Source organism: Rhinoderma darwinii, chromosome 7 (assembly GCF_050947455.1).
Source record: "Rhinoderma darwinii isolate aRhiDar2 chromosome 7, aRhiDar2.hap1, whole genome shotgun sequence".
In the NCBI taxonomy this organism is placed as follows: Eukaryota; Metazoa; Chordata; class Amphibia; order Anura; family Rhinodermatidae; genus Rhinoderma; species Rhinoderma darwinii.
This window is the reverse complement of record NC_134693.1, coordinates 123,406,612-123,431,644: the sequence shown is the minus strand read 5'-3', so window position 1 is coordinate 123,431,644 and position 25,033 is coordinate 123,406,612. Positions and strand designations below refer to the sequence as shown.

General features: G+C 41.1%; 1 protein-coding gene across 1 annotated transcript in view; it reads left to right on the top strand.

Moving 5' to 3' along the window:
• Nucleotides 1-25,033, top strand: part of FAM3D (FAM3 metabolism regulating signaling molecule D) — a 51,940-nt gene that overhangs the window by 5,148 nt on the left and 21,759 nt on the right. Inside the window, exons 2-5 of the mRNA XM_075832391.1 lie at nucleotides 14,064-14,129; nucleotides 16,734-16,841; nucleotides 17,369-17,392; nucleotides 18,344-18,467. Of these exons, the coding sequence (XP_075688506.1) occupies nucleotides 14,117-14,129; nucleotides 16,734-16,841; nucleotides 17,369-17,392; nucleotides 18,344-18,467 (269 nt within the window). The 5' untranslated portion in view covers nucleotides 14,064-14,116. The remainder of the gene's footprint in view (nucleotides 1-14,063; nucleotides 14,130-16,733; nucleotides 16,842-17,368; nucleotides 17,393-18,343; nucleotides 18,468-25,033) is intronic.

Below are 25,033 nucleotides of genomic sequence, written 5' to 3'. Positions count from 1 at the left end.
CTAACGGGCTATATTCCGATGCAATAGCCTTTTTACAGCGCTGCATTGGAATAAATCAACAGAGCAGGGAGCTGTCAAATCTCCCTGCTCTCAGCTGCCAGAGGTAGCTGAGGGCTGGGGGCGTCCCTTCTCGAATGTGTGAGATCGATATTAGTATCGATCTCACTCGTTTAACCCCTCAGATGCGGCGCTCAATAGCGTGCACCGCATCTGAGTGGTTTTGGAGAGTCATCCCACCGGCACCCGGCGATCAGATCGCTGAGTGTCTGTGTCTCCGATGGCAGCCGGGGGTCTAATAAAGGCCCCCAGGTCTGCCTGTAGTAAATGCCTGCGAGGTCATGCCTCTGGCATGACCTAGGAGATGCCTATCAGTTTTACACGGACAGGCATAATACACTGCAATATAGAAGTATTGCAGTGTATTATAAATGCGATCGGATAATTTCATAGTGAAGTCCCCTAGTGGGACTAGTAAAAAAGCAAAAAAAAGTTTAATCAAAAGTGGAAAAAAAAAAGGAAAAACTCACTTTTCCCTCTTACAAACTGCTTTATTATTCAAAAATAAAATAAAGTAAAAAAGTTACACATATTTGGTATCGCCGCGTCCATAACGACCCCAACTATAAACTTATTACATCATTTAACCCGCACGGTGAACGTCGAAAAAAATAAAATAAAAAAAACATACAAAAATTGCTGTTTTCTTTGAATCCAGCCTTAAAAAAAAATGTGCTAACAAGTGATCAAAAAGTCGCATCTACTCCAAAATGGTACAGATAAAAACTACAAGTCGTCCCGCAAAAAAAAGCCCCCATACAATTGCATCGGCAAAAAAATAAAAAAGTTATGGCTCTACAAATATGGAGACAAAAACAAATAATTTTGAAAAAAAATATACAAATTTGGTATCGTTGCAATTGCAACAAGCCACTGAATAAAGTTATTGTGTTATTTATACCACACGGTAAACAGCGTGAATTTAGGACGCAAAAAAGTGTGGTGAAATTGCTGTTTTTTTTCTATTCCCCCCAAAAAAAGTTGATAAAACGTAATCAATAAATTCTATGTACTCCAAAAATTACAACTTGTCCTGCAAAAAACAAGACCTAAGGGCCTGTTCACATCACCATTCATTTCCGTTCCGGGGTTCTGTCGCAGGGTTCCGTCGGGTGAACCCCGCAACGGAAAGTGAAACTGACAGCACTGTTTCCGTTTCAGTCACCATTGATCTCAATGATGATGGAAACATCGCTAATACTTTCCGTTCGTCACCATTCCGGCTGGTCTCCGGTTTTCCGACGGAATCAATAGCGGAGTCGACTACGCTATTGATTCCGTCGGAAAACCGGAAACCAGCCGGAATGGTGACGAACGGAAAGCATTAGCGATGTTTCCATCACCATTAAGATCAATGATGACTGAAACGGAAGCTGTGCTTTCACTTTCACTTTCCGTTGCGGGGTTCACTCGACGGAAACCTCCGACGGAACCCCAGAACGGAAATGAACGGTGATGTGAACAGGCCCTTATACAGCTATGTCGGTGCAAAAATAAAAAAGTTATAGCTCTTTGAGACCATGGAAAAACGTAAAAAATGGCTTGGTCATTAAGGTATTAATCGCTACATGGCGAGAATGGCAGAAAATGAGATCTATCAGATCACTCCATCCTAATTTCTCACTGCCGCTCTCCTTGACACATAACCATGACTTCCAGTCGGATGAGTCACATGCCCATTATTCACATTGGCAAAAAGGAGGAATTGTAAACATTGGACACCTGATAGACATACACACCCCTTGGATGACCTCGAAAATAAATACCCACAAATCAAATTCACTTTCTTTGCACATCTACAAGCGCAAAGTTACATCGCCAAAATAATTCCACATCTGACTACCCTGGAATAGAACCCAACTTTTCGTTCATTATTAGCTCTCTCCGGCACGTGTAGGGGACACACCTCTAGATATTAAAAATTCATAAATTGTCCCCTAGATTATTAGGAATCCCAAGTCGCCATGACTAAATGGCTAACCGACATCCCACAACTAATCGATCAGACGCTGCTAAAAGCTCTCAAAAACAGCATCAAATACCTCCCTTCTAGTCGATATACTGAAATGACTTTATAGATCTACCATAGGGCATACACTTCACATTCATTGTCCTACTTTTAAAAATAGGCCAATGAACTGAGGTAACCTTGGATCATGTGATGTAAACTAACCGATGGACAGTTTACAGCTGTCACTGCTTAGTTTACTGTCATGGACCCAGGAAGGTAAGTATAATATAGGTTTTGCTTTTTTAGCTATTAGTGTTACTAATGTGTTTTTATACAGGTTCGGTCATTGGACTACTTCGGATTTGAGGACTACTTCGATGACAGCATTTTTATCTTCAATAAAATGGTTAACGAACATTCTGTTTATTTCAATAAAATATTTTTTCTGTATTGGTGTCTTTTTTAACTTTATTCCTACTTCCTTAGTAAAGGTGGCTGTCTGATAGACAGCGTCCATTACCTAAGGTGGGGTTTAGTGTTAGCCGGTGATGAAGCTAACACTAACCCCTCCATTATTACCCCTGCACCCACCGCCACCTGGGGTGCCAGGAAGAGGCGGGTACAATCCAGTACCCGACCACCTGAAGTGATAGTCGAGTACTGGGGCGGCCGCAGGCTGGTATTATTAGGCTTGGAAAGCCCAAAAACAATGGATCTTCACATCCTGGTAATGCTGGGCTTTGGCTGCTTTATTGTATCTCTAGCTGGTTATGAAAAATGGGGGTACCCCGTGTTGTTTTTTTTCAATATTTAAAAATAAACAAAAAACGACGTAAGGTCCCCCCACTTTTCATAACTTTCCAGATACAATAAAGCAGCCTAGCATTACCAGGGTGGGAAGGCCTATTGTTTTTGGGCGTACCCAGCCTGATAATACAAGCTGGCAGCCGCCTCAATGCCCGAACATCACTTCAGATGGTCAGAAACTGGATTGTACCCGGCTCTTCCCCGGTCCCCAGGTGGTGGTGGGTACCGGGGTAATAATAGGGGGTTAGTGTTAGCCTCTTCACCGGCTAACACTAAGCCTCACCCTAGTAATGGACGCTGTCAATTAAACAGCTGCCGTAACTAAGGAAGTAGTAATAAAGTTTAAAAAAAGCCGCACAGAAAAAATAGATTATTGAAATAAACCCCCCACAAAACCCTCATTACCAATATATTGAAAATAAAAAAGCCGTCATCGAAGTAGTCCTCGAATCCAACGTAGTCCAACGACCAAACCTGTAAAAAACACACGCACAAAAAATTTAATTTGTAACACTAATAACGAAAAAATCAAAACCATTATAAGGGTATGTTCACACAGGCTTTTATGCAGAAAGAAAATTCTGCCTCAAAATTCCTTCAGGACTTCCTTCAGAACTTCAGCACTGTCTTTGCTGCGTTTTTTTTTACCGCAGCCATTGTGCGCCACAGGCAAAAACACCACTTTCTTTACCAAAAGTTGTCAGAGATGGAAACGCCTGAAAAAAGAGCATGCCACTTTTTTTCCTGCTAGCGTTTTTTCTGCTTGCGGGAAAAAAAGCTTCCGCCTCCCATTTATTTCTGAAATTTTGAGGCAGATTTTGAATCGACAGCGTTATTTAACGTTTTTATTTGCGTTTTTTTTGCCTGCGTTTTTTTAAGCCATTGAAGCTAATGCAAGAGACGCAGGAAAAAAAGCACTTCAAACGAGCGCCACAGGTATTTTCTGCCTCCTATTAATTTAAATTGGAGGTCAGAGGTGGAAATCACTTGAATAACATCAGCCTCGCACTCACAGTAAAATGACCATCAGCCCCCCACTCACAGTAAAATGACCATCAGCCCACAACTCACGGAGGCCCCCTGTAGGTAGTGCCGCACAGTCCCCCTGTAGGTAGTGCCGCACAGTCCCCTTGTAGGTAGTGGCACACAGCCCCCTTGTAGGTAGTGCCACACACAGCCCCTTGTAGGTAGTGCCCCACAGCCCACTTGTAGGTAGTGCCACACAGCCCGCTTGTAGGTAGTGCCACACAGCCCCCTTGTAGATAGCACCCCCCTTCCTGTACATAGTGCCACTGTAGCTCCGGGAAAGAGCGGAATTCCCCTCCGGATTACGCTACTGGACTGAGTGCTTGATGTCTTTGTCCATATATGGACAGTGACATCAGGGGCAACTCCTGAAGCGGAATCCCCCTCCACAGCGCTGCTGCATGGTGGTCGCTGATTTGGCAAAAGGAGAATTATGTAAGTCTTTTAACAATTAAGTGGTTCACATACCCACAGAGTCATGACAGCTGTGACACACCAGAGGAGCTACTTTATTGTGAGGAGGTAATAATTTGTGCTGAATAGCCCTGAAACCCATTGAACAGTCCATACGGTTATGCAGTGTCGGCAACCTGTTCAGATATGCAGCTTGCAATGTTGGCCATCTATACAGGCAGCTTTGGTGCCCGTTTTGATATTTATTGTCCAGTGTCCTGTAGCTGATGGAACACCCTGTGCATGCTGTTGTACTATACGTTCTTCAATTCATATTTGTACTGTATACATTTCTAGTTGATGAAAATTCTTATCCAGGTATCATCTAAGAAGTTAGCGCACCATCACCTTAATCCTGCCAATTGACAGTCCTTAGACTGAAAAACTCAGATATCTCCTTCTATGATTGATTTTACAGAAATTTGCAAAACTCTGACGGTGAAGAAATCACGCTAGAGGCCTCTGTGAAAGTGCAGACATGGTGGCAATGTTGCCTTGGCTATAAAGCTCATTCCTAATGCCAGCTCTTTGGAATAAACAAATATATTACCTGTTTCTATAGACAATATTTAGTTTAATCTTTTTATGGTGAAATAAACGGCACAAAACCTTCCGTCCTTACTAAGTCAACACTTTGTACATGAAGAAAAATGTTAATAGAAATTTTAACAGTGACACATTTAGCTTTTCCCCAGCAGCTTTCTCTAAGCAAAAACTTTCGAGTCACACTCATCTGGGACAACTAACCCTAATTTCCACTTACAGAGGCTATAAAAATGTAATTGGTTCATAAAGCTGTTAATTCTATTAACATGTAATTAAATAATATCACTTCTAAAGGTGCCCATACACATCAGATAAAACTCAGCCAAACTTACGGATTTTGGCGGGATCGACCGACGAACTAATGTGTGTGGGTGCCGCACAACTCCCCACCAACGGCATTTGTCGGGGTAAAGAAGGATGTCTGGCAGCGGTTTATTCCCCTCTCTCCATTGATATAAACATGCAGACATATGTATGGCCACCTTTAGGCAGCTGTAGATGTATATTAGATGTCCTGCAGCCACAAATGTTCTAACCTGCAAACTTTGGTATTTTCCTTTCCCTCCGCTGATGTAACTGCTGCGTGATTAAGCCAATCAGATATATCGTCCCTGCAGCTCCCACTTCCCTCTCACAGCATACAGTCTCCCACACAGCTGAGACGGAGAGGCTGCAGTGCGCCTCCTTCTCCCTGTCTAATATTTAATGTTTTATACTAGAAGGATTCTTTTGGCTCATGTAGAAGTTAATCAAGATTTACAAAAATGAATGACCGGCTGCTGGAAGTTAAGGAGGCTGCAGTTTCCCCTAATAAGAGATGTTACAAAGTTTCATATAAGCACATGCACCACATAATTATGCAAAAAAATTAAAAATTATAACGATAGATATGTTTTATTGATATTGTAACATAAATCTGATTTCAATAATATGTTTTTTTCCCCAAAATATTTTATTTCGCTCATATCTGTAACCTCATACACACGACTGTGCATTTCGGTCCACATACTATCCACAATTGCAGAGCCACAATTGCGGATAGTATAGGACACATTCTATCCCAGGTACCAATGCACACGACCGGGCTCCTTTAAGTCATTCTACATCTTGTGTGTGCAGGGACCGAGATTGCAGACCGTGCACGCGGAGGACACTTCTTTGGCTGTCCGTGACGCAATCATGGACCATGCACACGGCTAAGGTCGTGTGCATGAGGCCTTATACTGTAATACAATTCAAAGTTGGGAAAATCAAGCTAAAAAAGATAAGTGTACTCCTAGCCTGCATAATAAAGGATAGTTCTTCAATAGTAAAATACACAACTAACCGACTTATCGGGTCAAATATGTAAATCTCAGTTTGGTTTTCTAAATAATGGGAAATCTTGATGTTTAAGTTTAGATGTATAATCTGTTGGTCGTCCAAATTTAGGCTCTCCTTCTTTGAAGGGATCACAATGCATGTTCTGCGAAGCAAGAGATTGGGGTATTAACAGAGTAGTGGTGCAGCGTTGGAGGCAATTATATTGTGTATGGTGAGCTTTAGTCCTCATGCATGTGGCCGTATAAGGGGCTCTGCAAGCTTTGCGATGCACAGAACCATAATACGGCGCCGATAGAAGTCGATGTGGCAATACTGTACAAATTGGGGCATTCAGGTTTTTTTTTTAAAACATCCTTAGAAAACAATTGTTCCATGTTGCCATATTAAGGAGGTATTCTCATCTAGAACCATTGCTTGTAGAAGAGATTACTTTCATATTACAGTAACATTAGGAGGGAGCATATAGCGGCACATGGACTGCCAATAGCTCTGTATGAAGCCATAGGGGCTCCATGTGTCACCATAAGTCTCTGTGCTCAAGGCTCCGCCTTAGTGGCACACTTTATATAACAGAAGCTCACATCTGATGGCATAATCCTAGCGCAGACATCACTGGGGACAAAGTAATTCTTCTAGACTTATAGATACAATGGTAAAGTTTTCTAATTACTGTATGTCTGCAAAAAACGCTTTCAAAGCAGATCTGAATCCTGATTACGTTAGTTTAATGTTCATCCAGGGGTGTTTTTAAAGAGGCTCTGTCACCAGATTTTGCAGCCCCTATCTGCTATTGCAGCAGATCGGCGCTGCAATGTAGATTACAGTAACGTTTTTATTTTTAAAAAACGAGCATTTTTGGCCAAGTTATGACCATTTTTGTAGTTATGCAAATGAGGCTTGCAAAAGTCCAAGTGGGTGTGTTTAAAAGTAAAAGTCCAAGTGGGCGTGTATTATGTGCGTACATCGGGGCGTTTTTAATACTTTTACTAGCTGGGCGTTCTGATGAGAAGTATCATCCTCTTCTCTTCAGAACGCCCAGCTTCTGCCAGATCACGCTGTGACGTCACTCACAGGTCCTGCATCGTGTCAGACGAGCGAGGACACATCGGCACCAGAGGCTACAGTTGATTCTGCAGCAGCATCAGCGTTTGCAGGTAAGTAGCTACATCGACTTACCTGCTAACGCCGATGCTGCTGCAGAATCAACTGAAGCCTCTGGTGCCGATGTGTCCTCGCTCGTCTGACACGATGCAGGACCTGTGAGTGACGTCACAGCGTGATCTGGCAGAAGCTGGGCGTTCTGAAGAGAAGTGGATGATACTTCTCGTCAGAGCGCCCAGCTAATAAAAGTATTAAAAACGCCCCGATGTACGCACATAATACACGCCCACTTGGACTTTTACTTTTAAACACGCCCACTTGGACTTTTACTTTAAACACACCCACTTGGACTTTTGCAAGCCTCATTTGCATAACTACAAAAATGGTCATAACTTGGCCAAAAATGCTCGTTTTTTAAAAATAAAAACGTTACTGTAATCTACATTGCAGCGCCTATCTGCTGCAATAGCAGATAGGGGCTGCAAAATCTGGTGACAGAGCCTCTTTAAGGTGACAACCAGCGGATCCCAAAGGATGTGGCTTAACTTATCTGATCTACTTATAGCACATTACAACTACTAATTAACATCTATTAGCCATTAAGACAGTCATCAAATGAATCTTTTAATTAAAGTTTTAATTAATTGGAGTTCCAGGAAAACTTATTTGTGAAATACGGTTACATTTATTTTTTTCATTCCGTAAATTAATCCTCCAATATATTCAAAGTTTTAAGAGTTGCTTTTTTCCCCCTCTTAATTATGCTTGAATTGTTTTCACCTTCATTAGCCTCTCGAAGGTGGGGTCTATGTGATATTACTCAGACACTTTAATTAATTCCATAATTAGAGCTGGATTTAGAATGGGCCATCCACTCCTGATACTAAAAGCTTTTAATTACAGAACTGGTCATGTATGTATAGAGCTGATAAACATGGCACATAATTATCTGTTCCTAGACTGATTGAAGAGGTTACCCAGCTCTCTTGGCATAATGCCTCTTTATTTACAAGTTAATATGCAACCTCCTGCTGCCAGTGCTATGTAACTGGTTCATTACTGCCTTCTGCCTCAGACAACACCTTCTCTTATGCTGAAAATTGGACTTCGTTCACATCTGCATCAGGGCTCCGTTCCATCTGAGCTTTCAGTCGGAATGAAGCCCTGACTGACACAAACAGAAACCATAGGTTTCAATGGTGACGGATCCGGTGCCAATGGTTTCCGTTTGTCTCCGTTGTGCAAGGGTTCTGTCGTTTTGATGGAATCAATAGCGTAGTCGATACCATTGAAATCAATGGCGATGGAAACGGAATCCTATGGTTTCCATTTGTGTGAGTCAGAGTCCCGTTCAGACGAAAAACTCAGACGGAACAGGACCCTGGCGCAGATGTTGATGATGCCTTCGCTATACATGTCCTAATAGGTGCTATTAGACATGGCTCTCTGGACTGGACAAGAGTATGCCGATACAATTGAGAGGGCTGGTAATTAATGCCTGGACACCCAGGGCACAAGTTATATACCATATGTACCATGGTTGCCTGGACAGATCACCTTAAGATAAAGATTTGGACAGTCAAGAGATCATAGGACAACCATATATGATGCTTTTAATGTGCCACCAACCAAGGTCACCCAATCCTTTCTTTTCTATTAAAAATAGTTCATTGACCAGAACAACCATGGCCTCCGGATATATATGCCAAATGCCCATGCGTAATTCACTACATGTGTACAGAGCCGAATGCCACGACCAAGGCCGTCAGATGATTATATATACAGGGTGGGCCATTTATATGGATACACCTAAATAAAATGGGAATGGTTGGTGATATTAACTTCCTGTTTGTGTCACATTAGTATATGGGAGGGGGGAAACTTTTCAAGCTGGGTGTTGACCATGGCGGCCATTTTGAAGGCGGCCATTTTGTATCCAACTTTCGTTTTTTCAATGGGAAGAGGGTCATGTGACACATCAAACTTATTGAGAATTTCACAAGAAAAACAATGGTGTGCTTGGTTTTAACGTTACTTTATTCTTTCATGAGTTATTTATGTCATTATGGGTGTCAGGTCCGAGCATTCCTAGATGAACAGTTTCCTGGAAAGTGGATTGGTCATCGTGGGCCAGTTGAATGGCCCCCTAGGTCTCCCGATCTGAGCCCCTTAGACTTTTATCTTTGGGGTCATCTGAAGGCAATTGTCTATGCTGTGAAGATACGAGATGTGCAGCAACTGAAACTACGGATACTGGAAGCCTGTGCTAGCATTTCTTCTGCGGTGTTGCTATCAGTGTGTGAAGAGTGGGAGAAGAGGGTTGCATTGACAATCCAACACAATGGGCAGCACTTTGAACACATTTTATAAGTGGTCAGAAACTTGTAAATAACTCATGAAAGAATAAAGTAACGTTAAAACCAAGCACACCATTGTTTTTCTTGTGAAATTTTCGATGAGTTTGATGTGTCACATGACCCTCTTCCCATTGAAAAAACTAAAGTTGGATACAAAATGTCCGACTTCAAAATGGCCGCCATGGTCAACACCCAGCTTGAAAAGTTTCCCCCCTCCCATATACTAAGGTGCCACAAACAGGAAGTTAATATCACCAACCATTCCCATTTTATTTAGGTGTATCCATATAAATGGCCCACCCTGTATATATATATATATATATATATATATATATATATATATATATGTAATTTATTTATGCACTCGTCAGATGGACAAACTTTACTTGCAGCCATATCTGACATTTGCTTGTTCATCGGCTGATCGTTGTCCTATTTACACAGGGCAATTATTGGGAACGCTCCCTCCGTGACTGCTCGTTTGCCCGATAATTGGCCGGTGTAAATGGGCCTTTACTGTATTATAACTGTGAGGTTTGTAGTGTGCTCTTAGTGCAGTTTATGGTAATTTACAGCTGCTTCTTGTCCTGCTCTCTATGGTATAGTACTGATATGGGAAGATTACTATATGTATTTAGGGACTCAGAGTACATACAATGTCCCTCTCAGAGTCCGTTGTAAGAATATATGTAAATAGCCATGTGTGTCATTTTTTTAGTCTTACTTCCTCAAGGTTTTTTCCAGTGGTCAGGTCAGTTATACGTATACAGCACTGCCTAACTATAATGCAATATGAGCCATTCTTCTTATAAGGTGCTGCCTTCTGAATCACCTATTGTGACACATATAAGAATCAGTTTAAGGTGAGGAGGAAGTAATATTAGGAAACTTGTTCACTTTAAACCCTTCCACCCCAGAGCTTGGAGTTGTTCTCATTCTATGGATTTACATAATCTGGCATGCTTTCTACTAGGGTAGATCTATTAGCTAGATATAGTTGGGAGAAAAAGTGGTTATGCTATCACGGCAGGTTCCCCAGCGATAAAATCTGCTCGTCTGGGGTACTGGGTCCCCCAATATCAGCTCATTTTAATGACTGAGATCAACTTGGTAAAAAAAAAATCTAATTTCAGCTGTACCCAATATTTTTTCCAATCCTACAAACTAATCCTTGTCTTTCACTTTAGTTTGGCGAATCTTATAATGAAGTCACATCAGTGTACAAGATATCGTGCAAAAGTCTATAGACTCTAGGGTCAGACTGGCTCCCCAGGATATTAGGTAATCCTCCGGAGGGCACAAGCTCGGACACAATAATGGGCCTCAAACTCCAGCAGTTTACATGATGTGTACGTTGTTGGTTATTATCTATGTACACATCATCAATAAGGTCTAATAGATTTTTTGTGAATCAACCCATGAGAAATAGACCCTATTGGTAAGTGATTGGCCAATCAATTACCACTAGGGTTTATTTTTTATGGCTTGATTCACAAAAAATCTATTGGATCTTATTTCAATTATGCAGCTCTCTTGAGTTAGGGCAGTATGCGGGTCATTTACAATGAGTTTACTTTGTACTGTTCTAGACAGCTGGGAATCATGAGAATGATTCTTATGTACACAACACGGTTGGTGCCAGTGGTTTGACTCGCCAACTAGAATCCTGTTTCACTCTAGTTACATGCCGCCCCAGTTATCAGCTAATGCAAGAATTGTAATTATTTTATGGAAGATATTACAGCTGTTCTCCGGTATGACTGACGTAATTTATGTATTGCTCATTTGTATTGTTGCATGATCTAGGTCAATGTGACCAATCCCTTGTTAACATATCAGCCTACAATATTATAATATAGATCCTAAAGTGAGGCCCCACCTTTTGAAACACAGGTAAACAAATGCGTAAAACGGGATTTCAACAAATTTGCCGCATAAAAATACAATTATACGATTTATCAGCACAAAAAAGACAAATACTATGCAGCCATTGCTTGATTGCAGTACAAGAAGATCAACGAGAGGAGTTGTAAAACAGATATATCTCCATATCAGAATCATAATACAAAAATTGTAAGGAAATGGCAAAAAAAAAAAAAAAGACGTTACTTTGGGGACACTTTAAAAGATTGCAATTTTTTTTTTTTTTTTGCTCTATTCGAATCCAACCATGGGTAAATGAACAGTGTTGACTTTTTTTTTTTGCATCATGAAGTTTAATCTGAGCTTGGTGTCCTCCTCTGTGACAGAGGGGCCCTCCTAGTCACCCTTTGTGAAATGCCTATGACATTACACACACTGTCCAACATTATTGAAAACCGGGATTGAGCATAGGGATGTACTTTTTTGAATAGTCTCCATATAATATTAGAGTGAGCAATACATTCTATCACGTATATATTAAGTTATAATGTATTGTATCCAATGCTTAAAATTTCCAGATTAAATACACATACTATAATTAACTTATAACTTAAAACAAGTTATTTTCTTTGTTTTTTTTTCTTTAATCAAAATTTTCCCTATAAAAAATTGGAAGGGAAATAAAAGTCCCAAAGCTGTCCCTGCATGGCTAATAGTTGTACTTACCCAACTTTCCACAGTCCCTGAGTGGAATATAACAATTGTGCAAAGTTACAATGTATTCATGAACTAGGAAGATAAAGATGTAGAGTGCTAAACACAGTCGAGTCACATTATTATGGCCACCAGTTAATATCCAGAGTAACCGCTGTGTGCAGCATGGACAGCAGCTAGACGGGCTGGGAGTGAGTCGGTGGTCTCAGGTATCTGGCGCCTCGCTGACTGCAGTTCATCCCACATTTGCTGGAAGGGTGCGTGGGGGAGGATCCATAGAGCGAACAAGACTATCGAGGAGGTCCCACTGATTTTAAATTGGGTTCAAGTCTGGCGAATTAGGGGCCAGGAAACTACTTGGAAGTCTTGGTTGTGATCTTCCAACCACGGTAGGACATTTCTAGCCATGTGACATGTCGCATTGTCTTGCTGGAAGATTCCATCTGCCCCAGGGAAGACAAACAGCATGTATGGGTGGACGTGATCTGTAACGATGGATTCATACCCAAATCAGTTCCGAGTGCCTTCCACATAAGTGAGTAGGGCCAGAGAATGTCATGAAACATTCTCCAGACCAAAACGCTGCTGCCACCAGCTTGTGTTCTTCCAGCAACGGTTACAGGGTGTTTGTTCTCTGATGTTTCTCGTCTGACACATCCATTCGATGCAGCAAAAAAAGTGACTCATCAGAGAAGGCAACCCTTTGCCAATCATCGGTGGTCCAATTCCGATACTGCCCTGCAAATAGAAGCCTTTTATTTACGATGCACCTTTGTTAGTATAGGAGCAGTGATCATCCGTCTGTTTCGGTGCCCGATATTCATTATGGTTTGCCAAACTGTTGTTTTAGACACACGTATGGTAGCCCCCTGCTTGATTTTAACGGTGAGCTGCTCCACTGTAGCGTGTCGTTTGCCCCACCCACACCTTCGTAGCGGACATTCACCTCTCACATTAATGTGGTCCCAATGGTGCAATATGTCCACTCAGAAAAAAGCACAAAAAAAGCCATACTTGGTAAATGAAGAGAGAGAGCAAAAAACACACGGCGCCACCTTGTGCAGGTCAATATGTTAGGTAGGGGATGAGAGGGGGCATTACCATGCTCACCTAGGTTGAATGTATATAACGCAAAGGTAAATCCACATATGCTGCTGCCAGATCCGAATCGGTTCCCAGAGGGGACCGCTTGGTTAGCAAAGAAGGGAGGAAAAAATGGATCATCTGGAGGCGCTGCTGCGTGGTGAAATTGTAAAAATGACGGTAGAGTCCAGATATAATAATATCATTTATTTCGAGATGTGGCTACGCGTTTCGACGCTGAACAAGCGTCTTCCTCAGGCCATACTTGGTAAATGGGTAGATAAACACCGTTCCCAGCAGGATGCAGACAAGCCACAAATGCTACATAGAAGGAGAGGGCTCAGGTACATTAGATAGTAATATCCATTCCCACTACTCTTGTGGGGAGTGGCCGCTCACGATACGCTTTCACCACAGCAGCACGCGAACAGTTCACAAACTGCTCTGTTTGAGAAATACTGCCACCCATGATCCGAAGGCCAATAATCATCCCTTTTTGCAACTCTGATAAATCGCCCCTTTTACCCATGGCAACAACGAGTGATTTATGTTCAGACATCCTATCGCACACCTTATATACCCACCAAGCCAGCCCATGACACATCACTTCCTTCATGGACTACGCGCTGCTGATGTTGAAAGTAACAGGTGGTCATAATAATGTGACTCGCCTGTGTATGTCCTACAATGTATATATTTTTTATAAAATAAGTGATTATCAGGAGGAATGATATGTGTTATAGAGGAATTACCATTAAACTTCTACTGGATTATTTTTACAGGTCACTGTAACTTAGAGACTCCATTACTGGTCTATTCCGTCTACTGGAAAACTATGAGGTGGACAGGTAAGATTTATTACTGACTGAATGTAAAGCATAGGGGGTTCACTGAAGTGACAACTGAGTAAAATAATTTATTTTATTTTACTCAGTTGTCACTTCAGTGAACCCTTTAATTTTTTCATGTTGTGGGAGCACAATTATATTTATATCAATTTATACAGTGAATTTGAATGTAAAGCATAACAGTTTTTCTTAATGCTGCTCAAGTCTAGGCTTAACCTCCCGTTATAAGGCTTGATAAGGAAGAAATGTTCACCACAGCTACAGATACTTGTAACTTTTATGTCTGAGGTAAAAGGCAACTTAGGCTTCGTTCACATCTGTCGGAACGGAGCCCTGACAGACACGAACGGAAACCATAGGTTTTCGTTTTCATCACCATTGATTTCAAAGGTGATGGATCCGGTGCAAATGGTTTCCTTTTGTCTCAGTTGTGCAATCGACTACGGTATTGATTCCGTCAAAATAATGGAACCCTTGCACAACAAAGGATGTGGTGGCTTTGGGTCATGAGCCGTTCCAAGCCTTCTCCATACTTTCTTTCTCCCATCATTCTGGTACAGATTGATCTTAGTTTCATGCTGTTCCAGAACTGGGCGGCTTCTTTACATGTTGTTTGGCAAAGTCTAATCTGCCCTTTATATTTTTGAGGCTGATTAATGGTTTGCACCTGGTGGGGAACCCTCTGTATTTGCGCTCATGAAGTCTTCTCTTTATGGTAGACTGATACTGATAGACCTACTTCCAGGAGAGTGTTCTTCACTTGAGTAGATGTTGTGAAGGGGGTTTTCTTCCCCATGGAAAGGATTCTGCGATCATCCACTACTGTTGTCATCCATGGACGTCCAGGCCTTTTCCAGTTTACGAGATCACCAGTGCGCTCTTTTTTTTTTCCAGGAATGTACCAAACTGTTTAGTTGACCACTCCTAACATTTGTGCTCTATCTCTGATGGATTTCTTCATTTTTTGACCTCATGTTGTGGGTTCACAGCAACAGCTTCCAAATGCAAATGCCACACCTAGAATCAACTCTAGGCCTTTTACCTGCTTAATTGATGAAGGATTAACTTGAGAATAGCCCATGCAGCCCATTAAATAGCTTTTGAGATAATTGTCCAATTACCTTTGGTCTCTTGAAAAAGAGGCAGCTACATATTAAAGAGCTGTAATTCCTAAACCCTTCCTCAAATTAGGATGTGAATACCCTCAAATTAAAGCCGGGAGTCTGCACTTTAAGACCATATTGATTATATAACTGTATATTCAATATGATTTTGTAAACCGCAAAAATGCCAAATCTTGTGTCTGGACCTAATGGTAGATTGTACCTGAAAAGTTGGGTCTTTTTATCCTTTAACCCCTTCCCGACATTTGACGTATGATTACGTCATAGCCGGGTAGGGGAAATATGGAACGGGCTCACAGAGTGATTAGTATTGCAGTATATATTAGTATTGCAGTATATAGTGCAAGTTGGATCGCTGGTTGAAGTCTCCTTGGGGGACTAATAAAAAAAGTACAAATTTGTCAAATAGAGTTGTTGTTTTTTTTATGGAAAAAAAATAAATAAATATTAAAAGTAAAAAAATAAAACATTTTCCCATTATCCCCCTAGAGCATAGTAAAAAATAAATAAATAAACATAATTGGTATGGCCGCATCCGTAAAAGTCTGAACTATTACAATATATCATTATTTAACCCGCACGGTGTACGGCGTAAAAATGAAAAATTGTAAACGCCAGAATCGCTATTTTTTGGTCACCTCATCTCCTACAAAAAATGGAATAAAAAGTGATCAAAATGTCACATGTACCCCAAAATAATATCATTAAAAACTACAGCTTATCCCGCAAAAAATAAGCCTCATACCGATTAATCGACGGAAATATAAAAACAGTTATGGCTCTCAGAATTTGGCAACACAAAATAAATGTCATTTTTTACACTTAGTTTTTTACTTGTAAAAGTAGTAAATTATAGAAAAAACTATATATTTGGTAGCGCCGTAATCATATTGACCCCCAAAATAAAGTTAACATGTTGTTTTAATTGCATAGTGAATTCCGTAAAAACGAAGCGCAAAAAACAATGGAGGAATCGCTGTTTTTTACATTTTCTACCCCACAAATAATTTTTTTCCCATTTCCTGCTACATTATATGGCACAATAAATGGCGCTATGAAAAACTACAACTTGTCCTGCAAAAATCAAGTGTTCATAGGACTATATCGACCAAAAAATAAAAAAGTTAGGGCTTTTGGAATGTGGGGAGGAAAAAACGAAAATTTAAATCTGAAAGTTGTTTACGACGGGAAGGGGTTAAGATGTGTAAAACAGATTTAGCTACTAAAGAAAAATTGCTGCAAAATGAAAATTTATACTGTTAGTCATCAGTGCAGTAAAATAGTAAAAATTGTCAGCCTGGCTCCTCTTGCTCTGTAACAGACTTATTATTTGTGCTCAATTAGCCGTGTTGAGTAGATAGATAAAGAATGATGGGAGACGGAATAAAACACGGTTCTCACTTACATGACGTTCAGTGTCTACTGCTGCATTTACACTCCTGAAATATCATCAAACTGATCCTGTCTTTTCTGCACTCAGGGATTATACGGATCCTGGTGATTGTGTGCACGTTGCTGTCAACATGGTATTTTTCAGAAAAAATTTTCACCAGAAAATGGGAAACACGTTCCTTAATGAATTATTTTGGTAAGTAATCCCTCAATCATTTAGGTATAGAACTAAAGAATAATAGATTTAAAAGATGGGTGAGCATTAACCCTAACACACTGCATATGCCCATACATACATACATTTATCCTGAAAAAACATGCATACATGCATACATACACATACAATTATTTGGTGACTTTAAGGGACAATCCTGGGCCTAACAATGGCCCCCATGGCTCTCCTGAGATAAACCCTGTTAGCGCATATCTGATACCGATGCATTTTATAAAAAAAAAAACAATAACTAAAAGATGTTTTTTTTTGTTTTTTTTTAAAATGTTATTCTGAGTGTAGAGGGGGGGGGGTGCATGACCTCTGGCTCTGTAATGGGTATTCCTGTAGTCTGGTCTGATTGTGAAACATAACTATGAAAAAAATACACATCAAGTCTTTGTGGGTTGAATCATATATCTAAAAGTGACTGGAGCATTGGTTCTGTATTTGTAAAGTGGGAGCTAGAAATGTAATCTTTAAAGATTTAATATGATCTATTTCCCTTGCAGAAAAGGAGACGAAAGATCATAAAAGTAAGTACGATGTTATTTCCCTTCAGAATATTATTAACCTCCCTTGAGTATTGTTAAAAGGCCACCAAACCTAAAATATACACTCCACGGGATAAGGACCATTGTGGCCTTATGTATAAAAACAACTACAAAGGAAAAGTTATTGACCATAGAGACCAATCAGATTCCAGCTGTTATTTTTTCCCCAATGCCCCCACAACAGTGCCAGCCATAATTCCACTATTGCCAGCCACAATGCCCCCCATAAAAACAACATCTGCAGTGACAGCAACAGTGCCCCCAGGGTCGGCTGTAGCTATATGTTGTATGATGTGTGTAAGTGTAACCTCTAGGGGTGTCACTACTTGTATTAGTGCAAATGTGACACTGGAACTGGAATTTATGATTTATTTATTTTTGTTATTGCTTATATGGCGTCAACAGATTCCTCCGCGCTGTACAGGAGTCGTCATTGCTTCCATCAGTCCCTGTCACAATCTAATTTCATTATGTCAAATGCACACTAGGGCCAATTTCATAGGAGGAAAATTAACGTACCAGTATATTTTTGGAGTGTGGCAGTAGACCGGAGTACCCAGGGGAAACCCACGCAGACCCGGCCAGAACATACAAACTACTTGCAGATGATGTTCGTCATCGGTTTCAAACTTCGGTTGTAGTTCATTGGGAGCCACATGTGTAATGACGACTATCTTCACCATCTTATAAAATGTCTGGTACCAGCCACTATGTGTGGAAACCATCTGGAAGAAGAACAACTATTAAAATATTGGCAACAGCCTCCCCAGTACCATCCATATTGCCTCCAGTTAGGGACAGTGCCCTCAGTGCCAGCCACAGCTCCCCCAATGCAATGACCAAGGACTGAATAGGAAATATGAACTGTGACAAATAATATTGCTAGAATTTCCTAATTTAAGTGTCTTATTCCCACCATATTGTATCTTTTAGGCCATAAAAAAATACACAGAAAATGTGGAAATGATAGAGATTGCCCAGAAACTTACTTTGCCTTTAAAATAATAAGTGGAGCAGCCAAAGTGGTCGGCCCTTCCATCTGCTTAGAGGACAAAATGTAAGTGTACAACATAAAACATTATCAATAATTGTCCTCACAATACCGTTCTACCAGTAGCAAATTCCCTGCGTGCGACTGGGTTTTTAGGACTTGTAGAAGAAACCACGTGACATAAGTCATTTTGACACCGATATAAGTTATCTATACACACAGAGGAAAATTTTGCACAAACTGGACCCTATGATGGGTAATAATCTTCAGGTTCCTCCTTAGATGTTTCAGTATAGATGGCTTTTATCTTTGGATTGGGTTTTGCTTCATGTTTATATTGACCAATAATTGTTATCATTGCACACACAAGACATTTTATCAATAAGGTCTAAGGGCTTAGTCACACGACTGTGTGTCAAATCAGCCGTGAAAAATTTCAGTTTTTCACAACCGATTTGCATCCGTGCGTACCCGTTTACACAGATCCCTCATAGACTTGAGCCTATTGAGGGATCCCTGGAAACGGACAAAAATAGGACATGTCCTATTTTTTCACAGGCCGTTCAGACGGTCCGTTAAAACAATGGCCATGTGAATAGTCCAATAGAAACAAATTGATCTTGATGCAGCCGTGTGACAGACGTTTAAAAAACGTCCGTCACGCTGCCGTTACAGTCGTGTGAATAACCATATGTTATTTGGGATTCAACCCTGAAGAAAAAGACCCTTGTGGCAAGTGATTGGGTCCAAATGGGGTTGTCCTCTGCTGGACATTTAGGGCTATTATTATGTCAGAGACTGGGTCTAAAGGAGGATCCTCTGGGATTTTGGTGAGCCAGGCCAACCCAGTCGTCATATTGTGTGTACAATCGTTCCGGACCCATGGACCAGATTTCTATCCTTTAGCATGTTAGTATCTCGGAAAGCTCACATCGGTGGTTTTAGGAGTTCAGATCTCCACCAAAGTCCAGAAGACCTGGGTCCCAGTGCTGGTATTATAGGGGAGAGTTTGCCAATTTACGGCCACCTCGTAATACTCGTAGGTTTCCTAAACCACCATTAACCCCTTAGTGACCAACAGTACGCCTTTTTACGTTCCTCACTAATGGGCTTTAGGCTAATGCGACGCCTTTTAACGTGATCGCATTAGCCTAAAGTAGCGCCGAAATTAAAGATCGGGGCTCCGTTCTCTCAGCTACCTCCGGTAGCTGAGAGTTCGGGGCAACGACCAGAGACCATAACGAGTGGTCTCTGGTCACGTGATCGCCGTGAATCGCTATTTCACGGCGTTCACGCTAAACCGGCGGATAATCGCCATTCCTCTCTCCTCTCATGGAATAACTCCTTAGAGAGGAGAGAGAACGGGTAAATAGTGCGTCCCCCCCTCCCACGTCCGATCCCCCCCCCGTCCGATTCCCCTTCATGTCCGATTCCCCCCCCCCGGTCCGATCCCCCCCCCCCACGGTCCGATTCCCCCCCCTCAAAATGGCGCCCGAGTGCGCTTTGCATGTCTTACCTGTGTCGTCATCTGGCACAGCAACAATCAGGGACCGTTGTGACTGGTCCCTGATCAGGTGATCTCTGTGATAAAACCTATCACAGAGATCACTGACAGTTATTTTCAAAACACAGCCAGGACATGGGCTGTGTTTCTCTCTCCTCCCATTGTAGTTGTTCTGAGAGGAGAGAGAAATCAGTCTAAGTCCTGTGCTGTGAAGAAAGAAAAAGTGAAAAAAAAATCATCGTTCTTATACATACATATATATATATATAATATATAAAATCTATATTAGCGTCAGCGCTAGTTTAGCGTTAGTGCTAGTTTACCGTTAGTTCTAGTTTAGCGTTAGTGCTAGTTTAGCGTTAGTTTAGCGTTACTTTAGGGTTAGGGCTAGTTTAGCGTTCGTGTTTAGGGCCGTTTAGAATTAATTTTACGTCTGTTATATAAAAAAATATATATATAAAAAAAATATATATATAAAAAAAAAAAAAAAAATTTGTGTAGTTTTTAGGATTTTAGGTTTACTTTAGGGTTTGGACTCATAGGGCATATATATATATATATATATATATATATATATATATACATACACATCTATAAATATGTCTCAGCGTATGTACAGCGCGGAGTAAGCCTACGCCTTGCTATGTTCCGACACTTCTGAAAGCGAAACAGACACCGCTTCAGAATTTGTTCCAGACAGTGACAGTGACGATTCTAATTCCACTGCTGAACCCCATAGTCCTATGGTGGTGGATACGTCAGTCGCTGTAGGGTGTCAGGTGTCAAGTGCAGGGCCGAGTGTTGCAGTCCCTCCCGTGATGTGGGATCCTGCACTATCATTTTCCCCCCAAGTACCCCAATTTGAAGCGACCCCAGGAATTAGTGTCGACGTCCAAAATTTTACCCCCTATAATTTTTTTAATTTATTTATATGTGATACGGTCCTAGACTTGATAGTCCAGCAGACTAATCTGTATGCTAGGCAGTTTGTGCTACAAAAGCCTGCGTCTATGTACTCCAGAATGTGGAGCCCCACAAGTGTCCCAGAAATAAAAAAAAATTTAGGCATTACCCTCAATATGGGTTTGGTTAAAAAACCCTCTGTCCGGTCCTACTGGACTTGTAATGCTGTCCACGCTACCCCTGTATTTGCAGCAGTGATGTCCAGAAACCGCTATGAGGCCCTAATGCGATTCATGCATTTTACTGATAATTCCCAAGTCCCCCCAAGAAGTGACCCAGCTTATGATCGGCTTAATAAATTAAGGCCATTAATCACCCTTCTAAATGATTTATTTTTAAAGTTGTACACCCCTGACAAAAATTTATCAGTAGATGAATCGCTCATGAGCTTCAAAGGGCGTCTTTCCTTTCGTCAATTCATCCCTTCCAAACGAGCCAGATATGGGGTGAAATTGTACAAAGTTTGCGAGAGCACAACGGGTTACACCTGCGGTTTCAAAATCTATGAAGGCAGGGACTGCCAAATTTATACCCCAGGCTGCCCAGAAACTATTGGCACCTCTGGCAAAATTGTGTGGAACCTAATGGAGCCATTTCTGCACAAGGGGTACCACGTCTATACAGACAATTTTTATACCAGCGTTGCCCTTTATAAAGCCCTCCATGCTGCAAATACAGGGGCCTGTGGGACAGTACGGAAGAACAGAGTGGGACTCCCACAACAGTTGGTGTCCAGGCGTTTGGGAAAGGGAACATCCATGGCCCTTGCAAGTCAGGAATTGCTTGCAGTGAAGTGGGCCGACAAGAAGGATGTCTACATGCTGTCCACCGTACACACGGACACCACTGTGGCAATTACGGAGAGGGGGGCTACCACTGCAAAGCAGAAACCTGTCTGTGTAACAGACTACAACAAATTTATGGGGGGTGTAGACCTTTCCGACCAGGTGCTTCAGCCTTACCTGGTGAAGCGCAAAAATAAGGCCTGGTACAAAAAGGTAGCAATCTACCTCATCCAGGTTGCTACCTATAACAGTTTTGTTATTTTCAAAAAAGCCCAAGGAACGCTCACTTTCCTTCAATTTCAGGAGAAGGTCATTGAGCATCTCCTTTTTGAGTCCACTATACCGGCACAATCCTGCGAATCTGAGGATGTGCGCAGGCTTTCAGAGCGCCACTTTTTACACCCTATTCCCTCCACTGAGACCCAAAAATATCCCCAAAAAAGGTGTCGGGTATGTAGCAGGCATGGCAGGAGGAGGGATACCCGCTTTTATTGCCCCATGTGTCCATCAAAACCAGCCCTTTGTAATTACCCCTGTTTCGAAACCTTTCACACGGTTGCAAATTACTAGAATTTAACACAAAAAAAAATAATGGGTTGGGGGCCTTTTTAGGGAGTCAATTTCTTTATATTTTCTTTTTAGTTCGTGGGCTTTCCAAGTAGGGATTATTTCTTGTGGGAGAGGTTGTAGAGCACATTTTTTTCAGACCGTGAAACTAATTTTACCCCTTATGATTTTTTTTATTTATTTGTGGGTGATCAAGTGCTGGAATTAATTGTCCAGTACAAAATCCCACATCCACAATTTTTTTATTTTGACTGTTCTTATGACTATGTCCTGCCACATACAGCTGTTACATTCCTAATTCTGTACCGTGATACGGGCATGATCTTTTTTTTTATTTGGAGGATCTCTAATAATTGAGCTGTTCCTTATCAATACACCATGGGCTTTGTTACGGTTCTTCTGGAAATACTGACATCATTTTGGGGATTAGTGATCCTTTACTGTTCCTATAGATGGTTTTGGACACTGTCCTTTTATATATTCTGTAGGTGATTGGTTGTTTTGTGCACATAGCGGTTCCTACCTTGTCGGGCAGGGGTCTGTTATGGTGTACCGCGTCACTTGGCACATTTGTCCCTCATAAGGATTGATGGAGCTAAAGAGACGTTGTACAACCAGTCACTGAAAAAAAAAATCCTTGTCATGACAGCCCTGCAGGTGTTCTTCTATCTAGTGAACAGACTCGAGTTTGCAACATAGTTGGATACATTTTCCTCCATTTGTTTGAAGATATTGCCCGTCACTCCAGTACAGTTTATTTTTTCCTCTCTGACTGATTTTATATTAGGACAGAATTCTGTCCACAATGACATCATAATGGCACCAACTGCTTCTTCAGCTAGACATAGTCATAAGTACAGGCAAATACGTCTATAGCAACATGTATCCGTTATGAATACACGGCTTCACTTCTATTCTGTGCCGCACAAATTTATTAATGTGGCATATTTCTAACAAAATAACCTTCTACCACGTCTCCTCTATTTCATGTGGAAACGTAATAAAAGCTTGAAGAAAACATATACCCATAGTGTCTGAAATGATACCCATTATTTCCTCCTTTAAAAAATTTTTGGTCCGCATGCCCACTACACCACTAGATGAATACCTTTAGGGGTTTAGTTTTTAAAATGGGGTCATTTCTGCGTGTTTTTTTTTTGTTCAGGCAGCTCAATGCCTCTAAATGCATGATATGGGGCCTAGAATTTACTCAATTGTGCCCTGAAAGCCAAAGGGTGCTCCCTCTCTTTTTGGCCCAGCCACACATCTAATAAGCAGATTGGGGCAACAATGAGAGTATTTTTGAAAACAGGAGAAACGGGGTGATAGATTTTGGGGTGTGTTTCTTCATTTTCATGTTCGCTTTACAAAGAAATCGGTCTTCAAAGTGATACTTTTATATAAAAAGTGATTTTTTTTTTAATTTCACCAGCTATGCATTAAATTTAGCAAAAAACTGTGGGGTCAAAATACTCACTACACCCCTAGATAAATACCTTAAGGGGTCTAGTTTTCTAAATGGGGTCGTTTATGGGGAGTTTCTATCGTTCTGGTAGTTCAAAACCTCTCCAAATGTACAGTGGGGCCCAAAACATTTTCAAGCAAAATAGGAGTCCTGAAAGCCTCCGGGTGCTCCCTTTCTTTCGGGCCCTGCTGTGTGTCCAGGCAACACATTAGGGTCACAATGGGGGCATTTTTGAAAACAGGAGAAACAGGGTGATAGATTTTGGCATGTGTTTCTTCATTCTTATAGTCGCTTTACACAGAAATCGGTCTTCAAAGTGATACTTTTATGAAAAAAGTGATTTTTTATTTTTTTTCACCTGCTATGCATTAAATTTAGCAAAAAACTGTGGGGTCAAAATACTCACTACACCCCTAGATAAATACCTTAAGGGGTCTAGTTTTCTAAATGGGGTCGTTTATGGGGAGTTTCTATCGTTCTGGTAGTTCAAAACCTCTCCAAATATACAGTGGGGCCTAAAACATTTTCAAGCAAAATATGAGTCCTGAAAGCCTCTGGGTGCTCCCTTCCTTTCAAGCCCTGCTGTGTGTCCAGGCAATGCATTAGAGTCACAATGGGGGCATTTTTGAAAACAGGAGAAACAGGGTGATAGATTTTGGGGTGTGTTTCTTCATTCTTATGGTCGCTTTACACAGAAATCGGTCTTCAAAGTGATACTTTTATGAAAAAAGTGATTTTTTATTTTTTTTCACCTGCTATGCATTAAATTTAGCAAAAAACTGTGGGGTCAAAATACTCACTACACCCCTAGATAAATACCTTAAGGGGTCTAGTTTTCTAAATGGGGTCGTTTATGGGGAGTTTCTATCGTTCTGGTAGTTCAAAACCTCTCCAAATGTACAGTGGGGCCTAAAACATTTTCAAGCAAAATATGAGTCCTGAAAGCCTCCGGGTGCTCCCTCCCTTTCGGGCCCTGTCGTGTGTCCAGGCAACGCATTAGGGTCACAATGGGGGCATTTTTGAAAACAGGAGAAACAGGGTGATAGATTTTTGGGTGTGTTTCTTCATTATCATGGTCGCTTTACAAAGAAATCAGTCTTCAAAGTGATACTTTTATGAAAAAAGTTAAATTATATTTTTTTATGCCTGCTTTGCATGAATTCTTACAAAAAAACTGTGGGGTCAAAATACTTACAACACCCCTTAATAAATACCTTAAGGGGGTCTAGTTTTCAAAATGGGGTCACTTGTGGGGGTTTCCACCATTCTGACACCTATGAGCCTATGAAAACCTGGCTTGGTGCAGGAAAACAAAATGTACTACAAAATTTATAAAATTATTACTTAA